Below are 18584 nucleotides of genomic sequence, written 5' to 3'. Positions count from 1 at the left end.
GAAAATTTGTGTTTTTGAACTTTCACAGAAATGTCTGAGCCATGGTGAAAAGTGACCAAACATGACCGGATGCTGTTTGCTCATATTTGTCTACCATTTACTCCTAACAGAATGCTGTTTATCCTGATATTAGTTCACTCATTGTTATCCAGGCTTAAAATATCATTGTAACGAGAGATCACAATCCCAGAAGTTAATGGATTAAATGTGATATAGAGGATTCCTTTAAGCATGCACTGAGTTTTGTAAGACACTGCTGTTAATAACTTTTTTTCCCTATTTAACTAACTATGACCAAACAATGGAAAGTACAACATGAATAACAACACTATTATGAAAAGGATAGAGTGCTACTCACCTTATAGAGGAGACACTGAGTTGCAGACAAGGCATAACAAAACGACTGTTATACATTTAAGCTATGTCCAAAAGGCCTTCTTCTGAAATAGAAGACACACACACAAATTTGCACAAGCAAGTTTTTCCAAGCCCACGACAGTAGTGGCAGAAGTATCCTGGGATCTGAGGAACACAAAGGGGAAGCAAGAAAAGGAGTCAGTCACAGTTAACCATATGGAGTCCAAAAATGGCCCAGCAAAATCTAAGTGAATGGCCCACAAAATCTAGGTAAATATGCTCCCAAGGCTCCACATTATTGAGCCAGGAAGAGGACAACTGGGGATGCTCAGCTTTATGTGACTCACAGGCAGAACACTGCTCAGTGGGCAGGTGCAGGAGGCGCAGTATTTGTGGCTGAAGAGAGGGGAAATTAGGATATTGCAGCAGTCCTTGACCAAGATATGCAACAGAACTGTGCTCAAAGTGAGTGAGGCAGCATAATATTGGACCTCGGCAATTGGTTGTCATTACATCGCATAATGTTAAGGGGAAAGCTGAAATGGCTGAATCCAGATTCAGATAAAGTTGAAAACACACCAATTCATGTTGGTCAAAAGCTGGATCAAGTCCCATGGGGAAGTGGGACAGTGCAGCTGCATTGCTGTGTACTGTAGCTACACAATAGTGGATAGAATAGTGAAAATCAGACACGTGCATTGCCCAGTGCTGTGACCAGTGGGTGGTCTTGTCTGGTATGCGATGCTTAGGAACAAAGATGGCAGGTGAATGTCAATGGTCCGTGATAAAATGAAATTTCGTTCTATAAAGGAATAATTTAAATTTTTGAACTGCACAGATGATAATGAGAGCCTCCCATTGAATCTGAGATTAGCATTGCTGGGATGCAGATAAGGTTGTAGAAGCATTGCTGGGATGCAGATAAGGTTGTAGAAGCATAGTGCACTCCATGCCATCAAAGTATTTACAGTACAGGATTGCGCATACACTATGGCTGGTGAGACACATCGGTCACTGCTACCAATGGCGAACAAGCGTGCATGTTGTCAAGTGCGATGTCTGCTTAAGGCAATCTCTCAAAGCATGGAAAGTTTATTAATAACAAGGTGACAATTTGAAATACACACTTTGGGATTGTAGCTGGTTCAGTGGGTAAGATAGTTCAGCTAGGCTTGCAATCAAGAGACCATAATAGTTGATCTTACCCAGAAACTCATTTACTCTTTTACATTCATGGGTGACTGTGTATTGTCAAATGCTGCAACATACTGTACTGTTGGTTTGAGTCCACTGGCTGAGAGTTTGATCTCCAAATATGCCAAGGGTGATTGCAAAAAAGGACATTTAAGCAGGTTGCATTTGAGTCATTTTGCTGCCAGCCTCTAAAAAACAAAAGTTTGATTTTGTGAAAGTGGTCCTCCAGATCTGGAGTCACTCCTGTAACCAAGACATCAAGGTATCTGCCAGTTAGGAATACCTTGTAGTAGTTGACCTATAAAATGTTGGATTATGGCAGGTTGAGCTAATGAGATTCCAAAAGGTAACTGACTACAACGATAGAGGCCATTAAGTGTATTGAGCACTATGTAAGCTTATGATGCTGTAGACAAGGGAATCTCTAAACAAAGCTCTGCAAGGTAAATTTTATTGAAAAAGGTGTCATGGCCTAATTTTACAAAGAGTTCACCCAGAAAGGGTAAGAGTTTGCACTTCAGCCTGTGCATTTATTGTCGCCTGAAGCTACTACAAAGTCTCAAAGCACTGTTGAGCTTGTGTAAGGTTACCAGTGGAGTGGTCCACTGACTATGCGGAACAGGCTTTAACAAATATTTGTGAGTGAGTCTGTCAAGCTCCATTTTGAGTACGTTGTTTACAGCCAGGGGTACTGGGTGAGCTTTAAAAGAGTATAGGCTAGCCATCACTTTAAGAGCTTCAAAACCATTTCCTAACATCCCAGTGAGAAGATTTGAGAATGTCTGTCACAAAAGTCTTTATGGCGATGCAGAGCTCTTTGGATTGCATGGCATGTGCCATTTAATGTCATGAACTGTAAACACTAAAGGGGTGGAAAGAGTTTACCCAAAAATGTTGCCCACTTTGGTGTTAGCTACCACAAGGAAGGTTCCTGGATGAGTGACTTGGCTGTACGTAATTATAATTTAGTGTCCCCTAGCAGGTTTCCCCTAGCAGGTGCACGACTGGCAATGGCAAGGAAAGCGTTTCTGAAGAAGAGAAATTTGTTAACATCGAGTATAGATTTAAGTGTCAGGAAGTCGTTTCTGAAAGTATTTGTATGGAGTGTAGCCATGTATGGAAGTGAAACATGGACGATAACCAGTTTGGACAAGAAGAGAATAGAAGCTTTCGAAATGTGGTGCTACAGAAGAATGCTGAAGATAAGGTGGGTAGATCACGTAACTAATGAGGAGGTATTGAATAGGATTGGGGAGATGAGAAGTTTGTGGCACAACTTGACTAGAAGAAGGGATCGGTTGGTAGGACATGTTTTGAGGCATCAAGGGATCACAAATTTAGCATTGGAGGGCAGCGTGGAGGGTAAAAATCGTAGAGGGAGACCAAGAGATCAATACGCTAAGCAGATTCAGAAGGATGTAGGTTGCAGTAGGTACTGGGAGATGAAGAAGCTTGCACAGGATAGAGTAGCATGGAGAGCTGCATCAAACCAGTCTCAGGACTGAAGACCACAACAACAGCAGGTGCACATAACGGTAAGCCCGAAGGTTTGTCTTCGCTGCCTGCAAGGATGGTGACCCTAAATGTAAGTAAGTGAGTTGGTTGGTTTAGCAAGGACACAGCAGCTCTAGTGTTAAGCAGTAACTTCACTGTGTGTTTGCCACCAAAGAGAAGACTGCACTTTATCACTCACTTGGTTCATTCCTGCAGGTTGAGACATGTTTGTGCTGGAGCTGCTAAAACATACATCTTGCAACTGTCCCAATCTCGAGCTCTCGTTTTATAGGCTGGCAGCGGAAGGACTCAAATTCAACTTGCCCAAGTGTTCTTTCTTGCAATTTGCCTCAATATATTTGTGAATCAAACTCTCAGCCAATAGACTTGAATCAGTGATGGAGGGTACGAAGTAGTGATTGACAATATGGAAATATGGAGCCAACAATGAATGTAAAAGAGTTATAAGTGTTTCTGAGTAAAATAAATTATTATGGCCTCTTCATTGCAAAACTAGCTGAACACTCTTACCTACTGAACCAACTACAATACCAAGGCGCACATTTCAAATGGTCACCTAGCTGTCAACAAACTTCCCATGGTTTGAAAGATTGCCTTAAGTGGGCAACGTGCTCGACAACATACATCCCTTGCCTGCCGCTGGTGGCAGTGACGAATGCTTCCCCCCCACAGTACATGACCCATAAATATAGAGCACATAATGATTTTAAGACCTTATCTACTACTCTCAAATTGAATGGAAGTCGTCACCTATGCAGTTCAGAAATTTAAATCATTCCTCTATGGACAGAAATTTCATCTTGTCACATTCCACACATCGCCACTCGCCATCTTTGGTCCTAAGCATTGCTTACCAGACCATCCATTGGCTCCAGCCCTGTGTGCCATACTTGTCTAATTTTTACTATTCCATACACAATGTCACTACATTACACACTAGTGCAGTTGCGCTGTCCCAATTCCTCATGCAACATGACCCACCTTTGACCAACATGAATTGGTGTGTTTCCCACCTGACTTGGATATGGATTCGACTGTTTCAGCTTTCCACTTAATGTTACGTGACATAGTGGCTGTCACTTGCAATGATCTGATGATACGCAGCCTCACTCACTTTGTGCATAACATGCAGGTATGCCTCCTGTCTCCAATATTCACCCCTACTGACCACAGCTAAATCGACTGCACTTAATTCTTGGGGTTCCATTGCTGATATGTCATATGTAGTGCATTGATGGGGGCTTATGCTTTGCTCATGGTATAGGAAGCAGTGCTTGCAGCCGGGCAATGGCACTACCACAGATATGACCTGTTGCTGCTCATCTGATTGTTTACAGTATTGTGTGGGCCATGGGGGAAAAGGAAGCCCCATGGGATGTAGCATGACATTTTGTAAGATCAGAAGTGGGGGAAATAACTGCTGCAATGTCTCCATCTGTCATAAGTAAACTCTGGTCTGCACAAGCAGATGCAGAGGCTTGAGTTATTCACGTTACTTCTACATCTACATCTATACCCTGCAAGCAACCATGAAGCAGTAGATACAGAAAAACCTCAAGGCGGGAGCGCTAATGATATCTTGAGCTACCTTTACTTTTACCATAATAACGAATAGTCAAGTCACATACAAAGTTAAAGGAAGTTTTATTTAAACTGATTACACATATACAAGACAATATTTTTACTGAGAAATTACTATGAATTACTATTATTAATACTTCACAATCAGCTGATCACTCTCGACTAACCTTCACACTCACACTTGCTAAAACTAAGAGTTTTTGCTTATTCATTCTTCAGTCTTAATATTTCTGCTTCTGAATGAAAAGCTGCTTCCTATTCGGCGAATAGTCCAGGCTTATAACGCTGTGTATCGAAGGTTCTCTGTACAAGACAACAGTATAATATTCGCTACTTTTCTCGAATAAATGCCAGACAGAATAACGTATCGTGACCACTATAATGGCTGCGACTTTTCTCATACGTATGTGTTAGCTATCTATGTTTCACACAGAAACAAATAAAATGAAATGACGCGGACATGCGTGCTACATGGGAAAGTACAACTACTCGATAACTCGACTGAATCGAGTTGACTGCTGACGAAAGAAATGAACGAATAGTGTGCGGGCTGTGGGGCGGCGTGGGTGGCAGTGCGGATGGCCCTGTAAGTGGGGGGGGGGGAGCAGGTCTCGAGCTTACTATTGTCCTTCAGGTCACTAATATACAATGTGAGCAGCAAGGGTCCCAACACGCTCCCCTGGTGACACCTAAAGTAACTTCTGCATCTGTCAATGACTTTCCATCCATGTTAACTTGCTACATCCACCCTACCAAAAATCCACAATCCAGTCACAAATTTCACTTGATACTCCATACGATCATACTTTTGATAATAAGAATTGATGTGGTGCTGAGTCAAATGCTTTGCAGAAATCAAGAAATATTGTGTCTACCTAACTGCCTTGATCCAAAGCTTTCAGCATGTCATGCTAGAAAAGTCCAAGTTGGATTTCACATGACTGATGTTCTTGAAATCCTTGCTAGCTGAAATGGAGGTCATTCTCTTCAAGGTACCTCACTATGTTTCATCTCTTTCATCTCAAAATATATTCTAATATTCTGCAACAAATCAACTTCAAGGGTACTGGATGATAGTTTTATGGATCACTTGTACTACCCTTCTTGTCAAAGAGTTGTGTCCTGTACTTTGTTCTATCTACTGTGAATAGTTTTTTGGTCAACAGATCTATGATAGATTATAGATAGAAGAGGAGCTAACTCAGCTGAAAATTCAGTATAGAATCTGATAGGGATTCCACGCCCTGGAGCTTTGTTCAATATAAACGATTTCAACTGTTTCTCAACACTACTGACACGAAAACTTAATTCACTTATCTCTTCTGTGGTACAAGGATTAAATTGGGGCAGTTCTTCTGGTTTTTTCTTTGCAAAGGAACATTACAAATGGAGTTAAGCTTTTCTGCTTTGTCTTTGCTACCCTCAATTTCAGTTCCTGTCTCATCCACGAATCACTGGACACTAACTATGGTGCCACTATTGTCTGACAGTATCCTGTGATGGTATCCGTTGAAGGCTTCATGAATTATTCTCTTGACAGCCAAACACGTTTTATTCAGCATCTCTCTGTCTACAGCCTTATGCTTTGTTTTACACTGTTAAGCAGTAGTCCATGTTTCTTTGAAAGTTTCCTTACAGCAACTGTATGCCACAGATGGTCCTTCCCATTATGAACTGCTCTACTGGGTGCATATCTATCCAATGCATGGTCAACTACTCTTCTGAACTTGAGCCATAAAGCCTATACATGCTCCTGTCCTGTGCTTAAAGTTTCAAGTTCCCTACTGAGATGTGACACTACTGTTTATTTATCTAGTTTACTGAACTTTTCTCTCTTTCTACGTCTTTCAGTTGCCTTTTGTACTTTTGTGATCATTGTTGCTACAACTGCCTCATGGTCACTGATACCAGTTTTGATGTGGACATCCTCAAAGAGGTCAGGCCTATTGCTTGCCATTAGATCTAATAATTAAAAGCAAACTTATTAAAACAAAATACACATGAAAATGAAAATCCTTTTACATATAAGTAGTGGTAACATTATTCGATGTAACCTCCTTCAGCCAGAATTACTGTCTCCAATATTATCCTGAAAAGATTGTACACACTCTTTAAAATAGTGCTGTCACTATTCGCGAATGCTGCTTCAATAGCGGTGTGTAGAGATGTGAAATAGGGTTCCTCATCTTATTGGTAACTCTTCCAACTATGCTCCAAACATTGTAGTCAAGGAGGTTCAAATCCAGGCTATTAGGGGGCCAAAACTCCTTTGATGTAGGGTCCTCTGAAATCAGCACCTGATCCTTTTCAATGTCTGCTGCAGTTCGTGACTCATGCTTCCTCAAATGAAGTTTCCTAGCCGGGTTAGCGGTGCCTTCTCCAAAACATTATACTTGGCCACACTATTGTAATCAGTAAGATAATCGTGACTCTTCAGTTGTACTCTGCATTTGTTCATTACATCTTGGCCATTTTGAGGATCTTACTGCTTTCAAGAACGCCAGTCACAACCTCTGTCAGAGCTGCAATATGAAGGGAAATTCAAACTGAAATTTATCTGGATTTAAGTGCCGCACCCTGTATACTTCCATCATGAGTGGAGTTCCAAACTATCTGTTCTAAGTAGTTTTCAGAGAAGGCATTTATTGATGTTTCACAGGATGTCTAACAAAACTATAATTTTCCCAATTGATTGTTGGATAATTAAAGTCTGCACCAGTGATTACAGTATGATTGGGGAACATTTTTACAAGTGAACACAGTTTTCTCTGAAGTTTTCGGTAGCATCAGGAAGTGATGGGTAGTAGGAACTTACCCTAAAAATCTCGATGCTATTGCCTTCAGGTTTTAACCAGCTCTCTGTACCTATTACTATGCGAGCTTCACTGCTTTTCAGGAGCACTTCAAACTCTGGCGCTTTTGTTGCAAATGCTTCTGCAGTTATCTACTAGGATTTTAATACTCTCACCTGTGGGGGACATTGATTTGGATCTATCATTAATATTTCCAGGTCTCCTACAGTCATCGTTATCTGGACTGGATGGAGAGTCATTTAATCTACAAAACTTTTCAACCAGACACAGATCCTATTACATCCTGTGTAGTTTTTCACTTCCAAATCACAGGTAAAACAACTATAACATTACAGATTCAGTGTACTTTTGCCAAATGTAACATTCAAAATTAGAATTACATTGACTTGGTCAGTGGCCCAGTCTGCACAAAATTGTCTGGGGCTCTATTTGTGCAACAAAAGGTCTAACCCAGCTGTAATAATGTTCCTTCATTGAAAAATGTTCTTGAAACAAAGAAAATGTTATAGGCAACTCAAGTTTTACCAGATTTGTTAGGGCTCTAGTTTTGATTTTAGTTAACACAGTTCAAGATTTCAAGGCAAGAACTTGTCTTTCTCTTGTCATGTCTGAAATTTCAGAAGCTGAAAAATGTAACTGCAGTCATCTGGTGACCACCCCATTCTTCACTTTGCACATTAAAGGGAGGAAAAGCCATCAATGCTGGTGGCTCAGAAATACGTATTTGTTACATTTGTTAATACTAGCACTGCCTGTGACTTGGCTGCCGTTAGCACTTAATAACTATGCATGGTTTTGTGTTAGGAGTCACTGCATTTCCTCCATGGCAAAAAATCCACAAATCTGCCTAATCTTAAAATGTTCAAAGTTTGATTTTGCATGTATCACAGGTCCTAAGCCATTGGCACTTTTGTAAAAGAGGTCTGCACACAAAACTAATGGAGACCTGTCCCAGTTTATTAGACAGATTCAGAGATATTACGGAAGACCCCTCAGGGCAGTACGGGTTATTTTAAGTAAACATTCCAATTGAAGTACAGGTTGGGTAACTTTAGAGTCTTATTGCTAACAGAGCTGAAGAATGAACACTTGTAAATCAAGATTCTTGAGGTATTTTATAAAAACTGTTATTACCACAGCAAAAGAAATATAAGGATTAGGTGCATTAATATCAATCGAAATTTGTTTTTGTTGTGTTCATACACGTTAAGCAATAACAAAGTCAGAAAATTATATAGATATTTATTAACATAAAGCATTTAGTTCTAAAGCTTAGAAAGGAATATTTGTATCACTGTGTTTCCCGTCCATTTGTAATAAGGGAAATCGATTTGCAAATATTAAATCAATACTCCACCAATCATTTAGCACCTTGTACAAAAATCTAATTTTGGAATTTTTTTAAAAAGAAGTTTCTGTGTTAAATCACTCACAACATACAGTTATGTTGTCCCATGGAACAAGTTTTCACAGTATCTGGGCCACATGCTACCCTAAAAGGTGACCTATGTAGATGCCACAATTATAAGACAATTTATATCTTAAGGTCACAAGTATAAAGAAATGTTAGAGGAAATATTCAATGCATATGCAACATTCAGATGTTAATGGACTATTTTAATACACATCACAGCTTACCTTAAAAGTTGTTGTTTTTCCTGCACCATTAAGACCAAGCAAACCGAAACATTCACCAGGTTGTACACCAAATGATAATTGATTAACAGCAGTAGTATTTCCTCTATACACCTGCAAGTGAAAATTATGCTTCTTTAACTATGACATAAGAAACAATAATTACTTACTCTTCGAATAAAACTGAGATGCATTTGTGTGCCACAAATTTTGCATCATACCAAGTAATACGGATTTCAGTTTGTCAGAGAGAGAGTGTGTTGGAAGATGGTAAGAGAGAAAGATGCCAGAGAACAGGGGACAGTAATGGATGATAAGGAAACTGGTGGAATGTGTGTACTTCACACCAAGCTATCTGCTTTTTACTAAATTTAACATAAACTCCAGATCCAGATTAGCGCATTATGCAAAGATGTAACAGACACGCTGTATAACCAGATGACCTGTAATGCACAAGAATGGTGAAAGGAATTGGTATCGGTTTGATTACACAGTTGTCAAGAAATTGTTGGAATCATTCACAGCCTTTATCTATATAGAGGTTCCATTTGCAGAAAATTAAGGTGGAACAAGCAGATAAATATTGTTGGGAAAATGTACGGCAGGTTGAGATCCACTGGAAGAATCTCAACTCAAGGAAGCCTGATACATCCATGAAAGAGATTGTTGTAGCTCTATAGAGGGACTGTGCAAAATTAAATATGTCATGCATCCACAGCTGGCTTAAAGAGGCTGACTCGCATTGGCACAATTGGCACAGCAAGCACTGCACTCGGGAACACATTACTGTTATACTGTGCATTAATGTAACCCCTGATTTAGTGTGTTGTACTTATTACAACTTCATTCAGTTTGTCTGTATTTTCCTTTATGTGGAAGCAAATTATAAGTTGGTTGGTGGGAATTTGAATATTGTGTTTCTGCTTCTTCTTCTTCTTCTTGGTGCCATACACTTGTAGTGCATTGGCTGCTAACAGGCGGCGTTCCCTTGCTTCTTGAACCAGCTCTTCAAAGTTGTTGATGCCAGTCCATGTCTTGATATTCTGTGACCATGATTGCTTCCTTCTACCTGGTGGGCACTTTCCTTCTATACTGCCTTCTAGAATTAATTGCCTCTCATAATGTGCCCCAGGTACAAAGTCTTTATTCTTTTAATTGTCCCCATTACTTCTCTATCCACCCCGGCTCTAAACAGCACTTCAGCACTGCTCACTTTCTCAATCCATGGTATTTTTAGTAATCGGCACAAGAACCACATTTCTGTTGCTTGTAATCTCTTTAGAGAAGCTGCTTTAATTGACCAAGTTTCCACTCCATAGAGTAGGACGGGGATAACATAGCACTGTATCACCCTTATTCTCAGTTGGAGCAGCATGTCTGTGTATATCAGCACATTTCGTAGCTTTCGGAATGTTTCTTTGACTGTCCCACATAATCTTAATTTCCTCATCATAATCAAGTTTCGAATTTATCACAGATCCGAGATATTTAAATTTGGTTACTTTCTAGATTTTGCTACCATTAATGACTATGGACTTGTTTTTACCAGGAGTTCTTTCAATTGACATCCATTTAGTTTTCTTGGCATTTATTCTGACTCCAAAATGATAACCAGCATTATCTACACTCCTGGAAATTGAAATAAGAACACCGTGAATTCATTGTCCCAGGAAGGGGAAACTTTATTGACACATTCCTGGGGTCAGATACATCACATGATCACACTGACAGAACCACAGGCACATAGACACAGGCAACAGAGCATGCACAATGTCGGCACTAGTACAGTGTATATCCACCTTTCGCAGCAATGCAGGCTGCTATTCTCCCATGGAGACGATCGTAGAGATGCTGGATGTAGTCCTGTGGAACGGCTTGCCATGCCATTTCCACCTGGCGCCTCAGTTGGACCAGCGTTTGTGCTGGACGTGCAGACCACGTGAGACGACGCTTCATCCAGTCCCAAACATGCTCAATGGGGGACAGATCCGGAGATCTTGCTGGCCAGGGTAGTTGACTTACACCTTCTAGAGCACGTTGGGTGGCACGGGATACATGCGGACGTGCATTGTCCTGTTGGAACAGGAAGTTCCCTTGCCGGTCTAGGAATGGTAGAACGATGGGTTCGATGACGGTTTGGATGTACCGTGCACTATTCAGTTCCCCTCGACGATCACCAGTGGTGTACGGCCAGTGTAGGAGATCGCTCCCCACACCATGATGCCGGGTGTTGGCCCTGTGTGCCTCGGTCGTATGCAGTCCTGATTGTGGCGCTCACCTGCACGGCGCCAAACACGCATACGACCATCATTGGCACCAAGGCAGAAGCGACTCTCATCGCTGAAGACGACATGTCTCCATTCGTCCCTCCATTCACACCTGTCGCGACACCACTGGAGGCGGGCTGCACGATGTTGGGGCGTGAGCGGAAGACGGCCTAACGGTGTGCGGGACCGTAGCCCAGCTTCATGGAGACGGTTGCGAATGGTCCTCGCCGATACCCCAGGAGCAACAGTGTCCCTAATTTGCTGGGAAGTGGCGGTGCGGTCCCCTACGGCACTGCATAGGATCCTACGGTCTTGGCGTGCATCCGTGCGTCGCTGCAGTCCGGTCCCAGGTCGACGGGCACGTGCACCTTCCGCCGACCACTGGCGACAACATCAATGTACTGTGGAGACCTCACGCCCCACGTGTTGAGCAATTCGGCGGTACGTCCACCTGGCCTCCCGCATGCCCACTATACGCCCTCGCTCAAAGTCCGTCAACTGCACATACGGTTCACGTCCACGCTGTCGCGGCATGCTACCAGTGCTAAAGACTGCGATGGAGCTCCGTATACCACGGCAAACTGGCTGACACTGACGGCGGCGGTGCACAAATGCTGCGCAGCTAGCGCCATTCGACGGCCAACACCGCGGTTCCTGGTGTGTCCGCTGTGCCGTGCGTGTGATCATTGCTTGTACAGCCCTCTCGCAGTGTCCGGAGCAAGTATGGTGGGTCTGACACACCGGTGTCAATGTGTTCTTTTTTCCATTTCCAGGAGTGTATTTCTGTAAGTATTTTCTGTAGCTCGGCTATGGATGGCACAAACAAAGCTGTATCATCGGCATACTGTGAGTTCGAGATCTTCACTACATTAAGTTTTATACCAATGTATCTAGGGAAACAGGAAATCAGATAGAAGCTTGTTGTGAGGTAGCTGCCATTGCCTCTCCTCGTCAGATACTACTGATTAGCTCATGGAGGGCAGATGACATTGTGGCTGTGCAATCATGGTCTCCACATCACTTGGGGCAGAACCATGCTACACAGAAACAGCTCTCTCACAACAGCTCTCATGTGCTCCTCCCCCATTGTGCCCTCATTGCCTTGTTCAACAAGAACAGGCCAAGCCCCCAAAGCATTGAGTGACTTGCAATTTTTGTAATCCGTGAGCAGCTCTCAGTCTCATTCACTATATATTAACGTGGATGTGCACAGTGTTTTCCAAGTGATTGTAGCCCCAAACAAACTTTATATTGAAGTGTTTGTTATGGGCAAGATGTTACAAATGCAAGAAGACACAGGTGCAGCAGTGACTTCATGAAATTCTCAAACCTATGTGGATCTCAGATAACTGGCTTTGTCCCCTCTCTCTTGTTGTTGGTTGGTGAGTTACAACAACAAATATCCATACTGGGACAGTTTCTACTCCCATCTTGTGTAAAGCAGTTATTCAGCTTTTGACCTTTCTAGTGGAAGAAGATGCTGATACTGAAAACTTAACTTGGGTTAGACGTCTTCAAAATTTTTGGATTCTCTATTTCTGATGAAGAGCATCTGGTATCAGATAAATTCTTTACCAACAACTGACTGTGCTATGCTCAGAATTCTCCTCACTGTTTTTGAAAGGTTTAGGGTGTGCTACTGATTTCGAGGCTCACATCACAATGAAACTGACGGCGTGCCCCCATTTTTTTCATGCCCACCAAATGCCCATTGCTTTACAGGAACAATTGAAAGTGGAACTTGATCAACTTACAACCTTGGGTGTTGTAATCCATGTCTTGTCTAGTGAATGGTCTACTACATTGATAATTGTCACAAAACCTAACAACCACCTTCGGCTCAGTGCTGATTTTAAAAAATAGTCTGTAAATTCACTGTCTGTTATTGATATCTATCCCTTACCTCATCAGGATGAACTCTTAGCTCAGCTTGCTGGGGGTCAATACTGTTCCCAAACAGACTTGACTGAAATATAGTTGCAGCTGCCTTTGGATGATGATTCCAAATGTATCTTTGTAATGAATACTCACTTCCGGTTATAACAATTCCATCACTTGCCATTCAGTGGAGTTTGTGCCTCTGCTATTTTCAAAACATCTTTGGTGCAACTCAGCCTCTGTGCTAGGGTGCATTAGCTACCTGGATGATATTGTGGTCTCCAGTTCCTCTACAGATGAACACTTATGGAGCCTTGTTCACAGTGCTGCAGGCCACTGAGTTGAAATATAAGTTAGACAAATTGCAATTTTTTCAGTTATCTATCATCTTCATCATCAACATTCATCCCCATTACGGTCAGAGGAAGGCAATGGAAAACCACCTCCACTAGGACTTTGCCTAGTACAGCGGTGCGAGTCTCCCGCAATGTCCCCTACGCTCCTCGGAGTATGGGACCTCATCATCATCATCATCATCATCATCAACATCATCATCATCTATCATCATCAACATCATCATCATCTATCATCTGCCTCAGTTTTGTAGTCACGCATGCTTGCATCAAGCCTTTACGCCAGCATGTCAATGGAATTGCAGCTTTTCTGCATTCTACCAATGTCAAAGGGTTGCAGGCTTTTCTTGGAAAGATTTCGTACTGCCATAAGTAAAGGTGTTGATTTGCACTGGTCGCCCACCTGCAACCATGATTTTACCCTGTTGAAGTCAAAATTACACTCAACACCTTGCTTAGTTACCTCCCAACCAGGTCAACAACTTGTTTTCGCCACAGACACCACACAATATGGCCCTGGGGTCATTCTTGTCCATAAATATGCGGACGGTTCCAAACGTTCTATGCATATGCTTCCAAATCCCTGAATCAAACACAACAGCACTACTCCTAGACAGAAAAAGAAGCCCTTTCTAAAAATTTCACGTTTTCCTCTGTGTACTGAAATTCATTTGATTACTGATCATAAACCTCTGGTTTTACTTTTCCATCATTTGTTGTCTCTTCTGGACAAAGCAGCCCATTGCCTGCAATACTGAGATGTGTTTTTGTCAAGCTATACCTATGGATGCATTTCTACCCCACAGCACAATATGTTAATGGGGATGCTCTTTCTCAGTTGCTGATTGGCCTTGATCCTGCATTTGATCAGAATGAACTGCCAAGTTTCCATTTAGATGTTGAAGCCCAAAACACTGCATGATTTTTCCCATTACCAGGTCTCAAATTTTGGTGGCTGTTGTGGCCAATCCTGTCTTACGTCAGGTTGTGAGTGTGGGGTACTTGGCAGTGGGTTACTGTTGGCTAATGAAGAGTCAGCAGATAGGGTTGTGATCCCATGCGCAATGTGGCGGGACATCATACGCCTTCTCCACCTGGACCATTGGGGTGTTTCTCGTACAAGTTTGCTGACCTGTCATCACGTGTTTTGGCTGGGTATTGTCAGTGAAATCACAAGTGTTGTGTCGGCCTATCTCTATTAACCCTTGTGGCCCACCCCTAGCACCCCTGTGAACATATTTGTGCTGATTCTGTGCATCCCGTCCTTAACTGTTATTGGCGCCTTAACTGTTATTGGTGTATTGTAGTTGATGCTTTCTCAAAATTTCCTTATGTGGTTCACAAAGATTTTTTTCCTTGGAAGGATTACCATACATTCTTGTGGTGGATGACAGCCCGCAACTCGTGTCTCAAGATTTTGAAGCATTTTGTACAAAGAGTGGCATTTGGCATGTTTCACCCTCAGTCAAATGGTGAGTTGGACTGTGTGGTTCATACTTTCAAAACTCAGATGAAAAAATATGTCACGCTATCTTCTCCCGAAGAAGCCCTCGATAGGTTCTTGAGCTCCTATAGGTTAACTCTAGTTGGCGACCACAGCCTGACAGAGCTGCTTCTTCGTCACCAGGCCCCCCAGCCATCCTCTGGCACCTACCCCACTGCAGTTCCATCTGGGCTCCACTGACTGGGAATGTGGGTTTGGCTGGCACCCTAAGTGGATACTGGCAGTCGTCCATCGCTGCTGCAGACGCTGCCTGTGTTTTGTGTGCACCTCAATGGGTTGGTGTCCTAACACTACGGCCAGCTCTGCCTACACATGACTAACCAAGCACTGGAGATCCACCACTCCACAGCCACAGCCACCTCCACCATCCATGCCAGCCACTGTGGAGCGATCCAGGCTCCCTCTGGCTCCTATGGTGTCTTTTTTATGGGTGCCACTACCACTAGAGGGAATAGTTAGTGCCAACCCACCTCCATCTCCGTGGCCGCTGTTGCCACTGCTGCTGTTGCCGTGTCTGTCTTCTCTTCTGCCTACGTTGCCGAGTGCCTGCCCAGAGGTGGACATGGATACAGCTCCTCCATCACTGGTGCTTCTTTATGGTCTCTGGTGGGGGAATGGGAACTGCACCTGTCCATGGCTGCACCATTTCAGACCGTATTCTTCTTTGACAGCATGACACCTGCTTCAGCAGTCGTCCCCTTCCAATGAAGATGCGGACATCTCCAAGGTGAACAGTTTTCCCCAAGGGGGAACATTGCTTTTCATTCTCACCATACTTCTAGAACTGTGGGAGCTATCAGTTTAGGTATCAGTTTAAGGGGAACATTGCTTTTATATCAATGTACCCCAAAACCCAAGAAGTTTTGAGACTGGGCAAATAAAAAATAGAGAAAAGATAGGATGGTGGTTTTAATACATTAGATGTTTCACATAGACCCTCATCCCCTCCCTGCTTAAGTACAATGCACAGCAGGTTCATGTAATCATGTGAAACTAACAGAAGAATCCTTCTTTGGGATGTTGTCCAACTCGCACTTGATATTGGTTTCAAAACTGGTTATGTCATCCAAACGTTGGTCCTTTTTGCAGTTTTCTGCACTTTGTCATTTTGTGGTAGGTTTGTATCAATAACACCGAGTCTCATTAACCCTGAAGATTTTTTCCATAAGAGATTTGTCTGCATTTTGCATTTCAGTCAAGTCACAGGAGGCATCCACCCATTGTTTTTGTTCAGGAGTCAAGGGGAGCAGGAAAAACTTTGCACACACTTTTCTCTTGTTCAAAATGTTCTGGAGAACATCTTGTACACTTGATTCAGAGATGTTGTGCCACTGAGATTTGTGACACAAAAACACTGACCCATCATGGCTGTGTGGCAACTACTTAACACAGCTTGCTCATAAGTTACCACTAGAATATGTACAGCTGTTGATTACTGTTTTTAGTTCAAGCTGCTACCTTAATAACTGCACTGACGTCGCTTATACACTAGGAATAAAATCAGTCTCAGAACATTTCATCACACACACACACACACACACACACACACACACACGCACACACACACACGCGCAAAATCCATGCTCGTAGTAGTAGTCTTGTTGCTACTGTGACCACCGATGTTTGGGTGTCTGCCACACCATTCCTCCATTGGTAAGTGGTTGCCTTTCCCTTGTTTTACGTATGTTTCCATCCAGAAATTTTCATTATTGTTATCCTTTCCAATCTAAAGTACTCTCACTAGAAAATACTGATTCTCCAGACCTAAACAAGTGAAAAGTACTAAAATGATCAACCAACTGATTATGTGACAATTCTCCTTTCTTGCACAGAATGGAGAAAAGTGCAGTGCTTGTATAAATTGACTGAGTGAAGAGCAGAAGTAATTATCCAGTGTCTGAGGGTGTCAATTTAGCCCCACATTATGCAATAGCACTAATGAATAAAACGTTCTCGGTTTTCAAGCCGTCTATTTGAATTGCAGAACTTAAAATGTGTTTTCGGGGAAAATGGATACAGCAAAAGGAACATCGGAAACGCTTTCAAGGGCCGCTGACGAAAGACACCTGGTGAATCAGTACAAGAGGCCAAACAGACTGTATTTCTGCCATAATGTGGAGCAACTAGCAGCAAGTTAGGATGTCTGCTGCAGAAACATGGGCTAAGACCAGTGTTCCGGACTGCCCCTAAGTTACGAGATATGTTGCGCCCTGTTAAAGACGACATTGCTCTTCCAGTGTCCGATGTGTATGGTGTACCCTGTGAATGTGGCAGAATGTATATCAGACAAACAATTTGCACAGTTGCAGAGCGTAGTACTGAGCACAAGCGCCATATAAAACAAAGGGAGCTTGACAAGTCAGCCATAGCGGAGCATTGCCTACAAAATGGACATAAAATACAGTTCGAAAATACCAAAGTGTTCACTTGGACATAAAATACAGTTCGAAAATACAAAAGTGTTGGCTCACGCATCTACATATTGGGACTCCATTATAAAGGAAGCGGCCGAGATTTGTTTAAACAACAACAATTTCAACAGAGACTGGGGATACACACTCAGCAGGGCATGTGGGCGGGCGTTGGACATAGAAAGAAAGCACAGACAGATGCGCGACGCAGGAGCGGCAGTTTCAAACGCAGCGCCTGCCCCTGGCGCGAGTAGTGCTGCCATGGGCAATAGCTCCACCAGCTGATGATGTCATCATGCCTCTATAAGTGAGAAACTGTAGCAAACCTGGCAGTCAGTGAACTCCTGACAACGATGGCAGAGATGGTTATCAAAAGCTCGAGGATTTTATTCGAATTGACGTGGCTTGAAAACCAAGAATGTTTTATTCATGAATGCTGCTGCGAAAGACTCCGAAAACACATGCAATAGCACTATTTTACACTGTAGTGGTCACAGTGTTATGACTGCTTCACTAACGATTAAGGCTGCAGTATGGTCCCTTCTGCCTCCAAAGTGGAATGTGTGAGGAGCTGTGGGATAGGATCACCAGCACTGAGTAAACGCAGAGTCGAGACCACGTACTAACAACAACATTCTTTATTAATCAATGCTTACATAGAAGACGTTGATGACTGTGGCCCTGGCGCTGGCCACTGCTAGTGGGCAACGACCAAATACACAAGGCAGTGGGATACTGTGGTACCATAACAGTGGCTGGCAGTGACAGTGCCCTTGTTGACAACTTCACGTGTCAGCTCCACAGTACAACATTCTGTTTTTGAGCTGCAAACACTGCACGCAGACCAAAGTGTCTGGTGGGGGCACACAGATGTTCTGACTCGAACCCAGGACTCATGGAGGCTGGTATGTCAGGTGACGAGACCCAATGTGTGGCCCTGCTGCAGCGGAGACAATTAAATCTCATTGGGGCTAGCTGTCATCTCATAGACCAGTGGCTGTACCTAGTTAATGATGGTGCTCAGTGAGGCTGTATGTGCTGAGCCACACATTCGAACAATGACTGACACAGAGGCT

General features: G+C 42.8%; 1 protein-coding gene across 4 annotated transcripts in view; it reads right to left on the bottom strand.

Annotated features, from left to right (window-relative positions):
* LOC126237047 (ATP-binding cassette sub-family A member 7-like) overlaps positions 1 to 18584 on the bottom strand; it is a 607922-nt gene that overhangs the window by 41015 nt on the left and 548323 nt on the right. For all 4 annotated transcript variants that reach the window (XR_007545025.1, XR_007545024.1, XR_007545023.1 and 1 more), the window contains one exon: positions 9099 to 9209. Coding sequence is in view for 1 of the 4 variants with exons in the window: in XM_049946811.1 (XP_049802768.1) it covers positions 9099 to 9209 (111 nt within the window). In the remaining 3 variants the exon portion in view is untranslated. The remainder of the gene's footprint in view (positions 1 to 9098; positions 9210 to 18584) is intronic.

Source organism: Schistocerca nitens, chromosome 2 (assembly GCF_023898315.1).
Source record: "Schistocerca nitens isolate TAMUIC-IGC-003100 chromosome 2, iqSchNite1.1, whole genome shotgun sequence".
NCBI classification, from domain to species: Eukaryota; Metazoa; Arthropoda; class Insecta; order Orthoptera; family Acrididae; genus Schistocerca; species Schistocerca nitens.
This window is presented reverse-complemented; position numbering and strand designations above follow the sequence as displayed.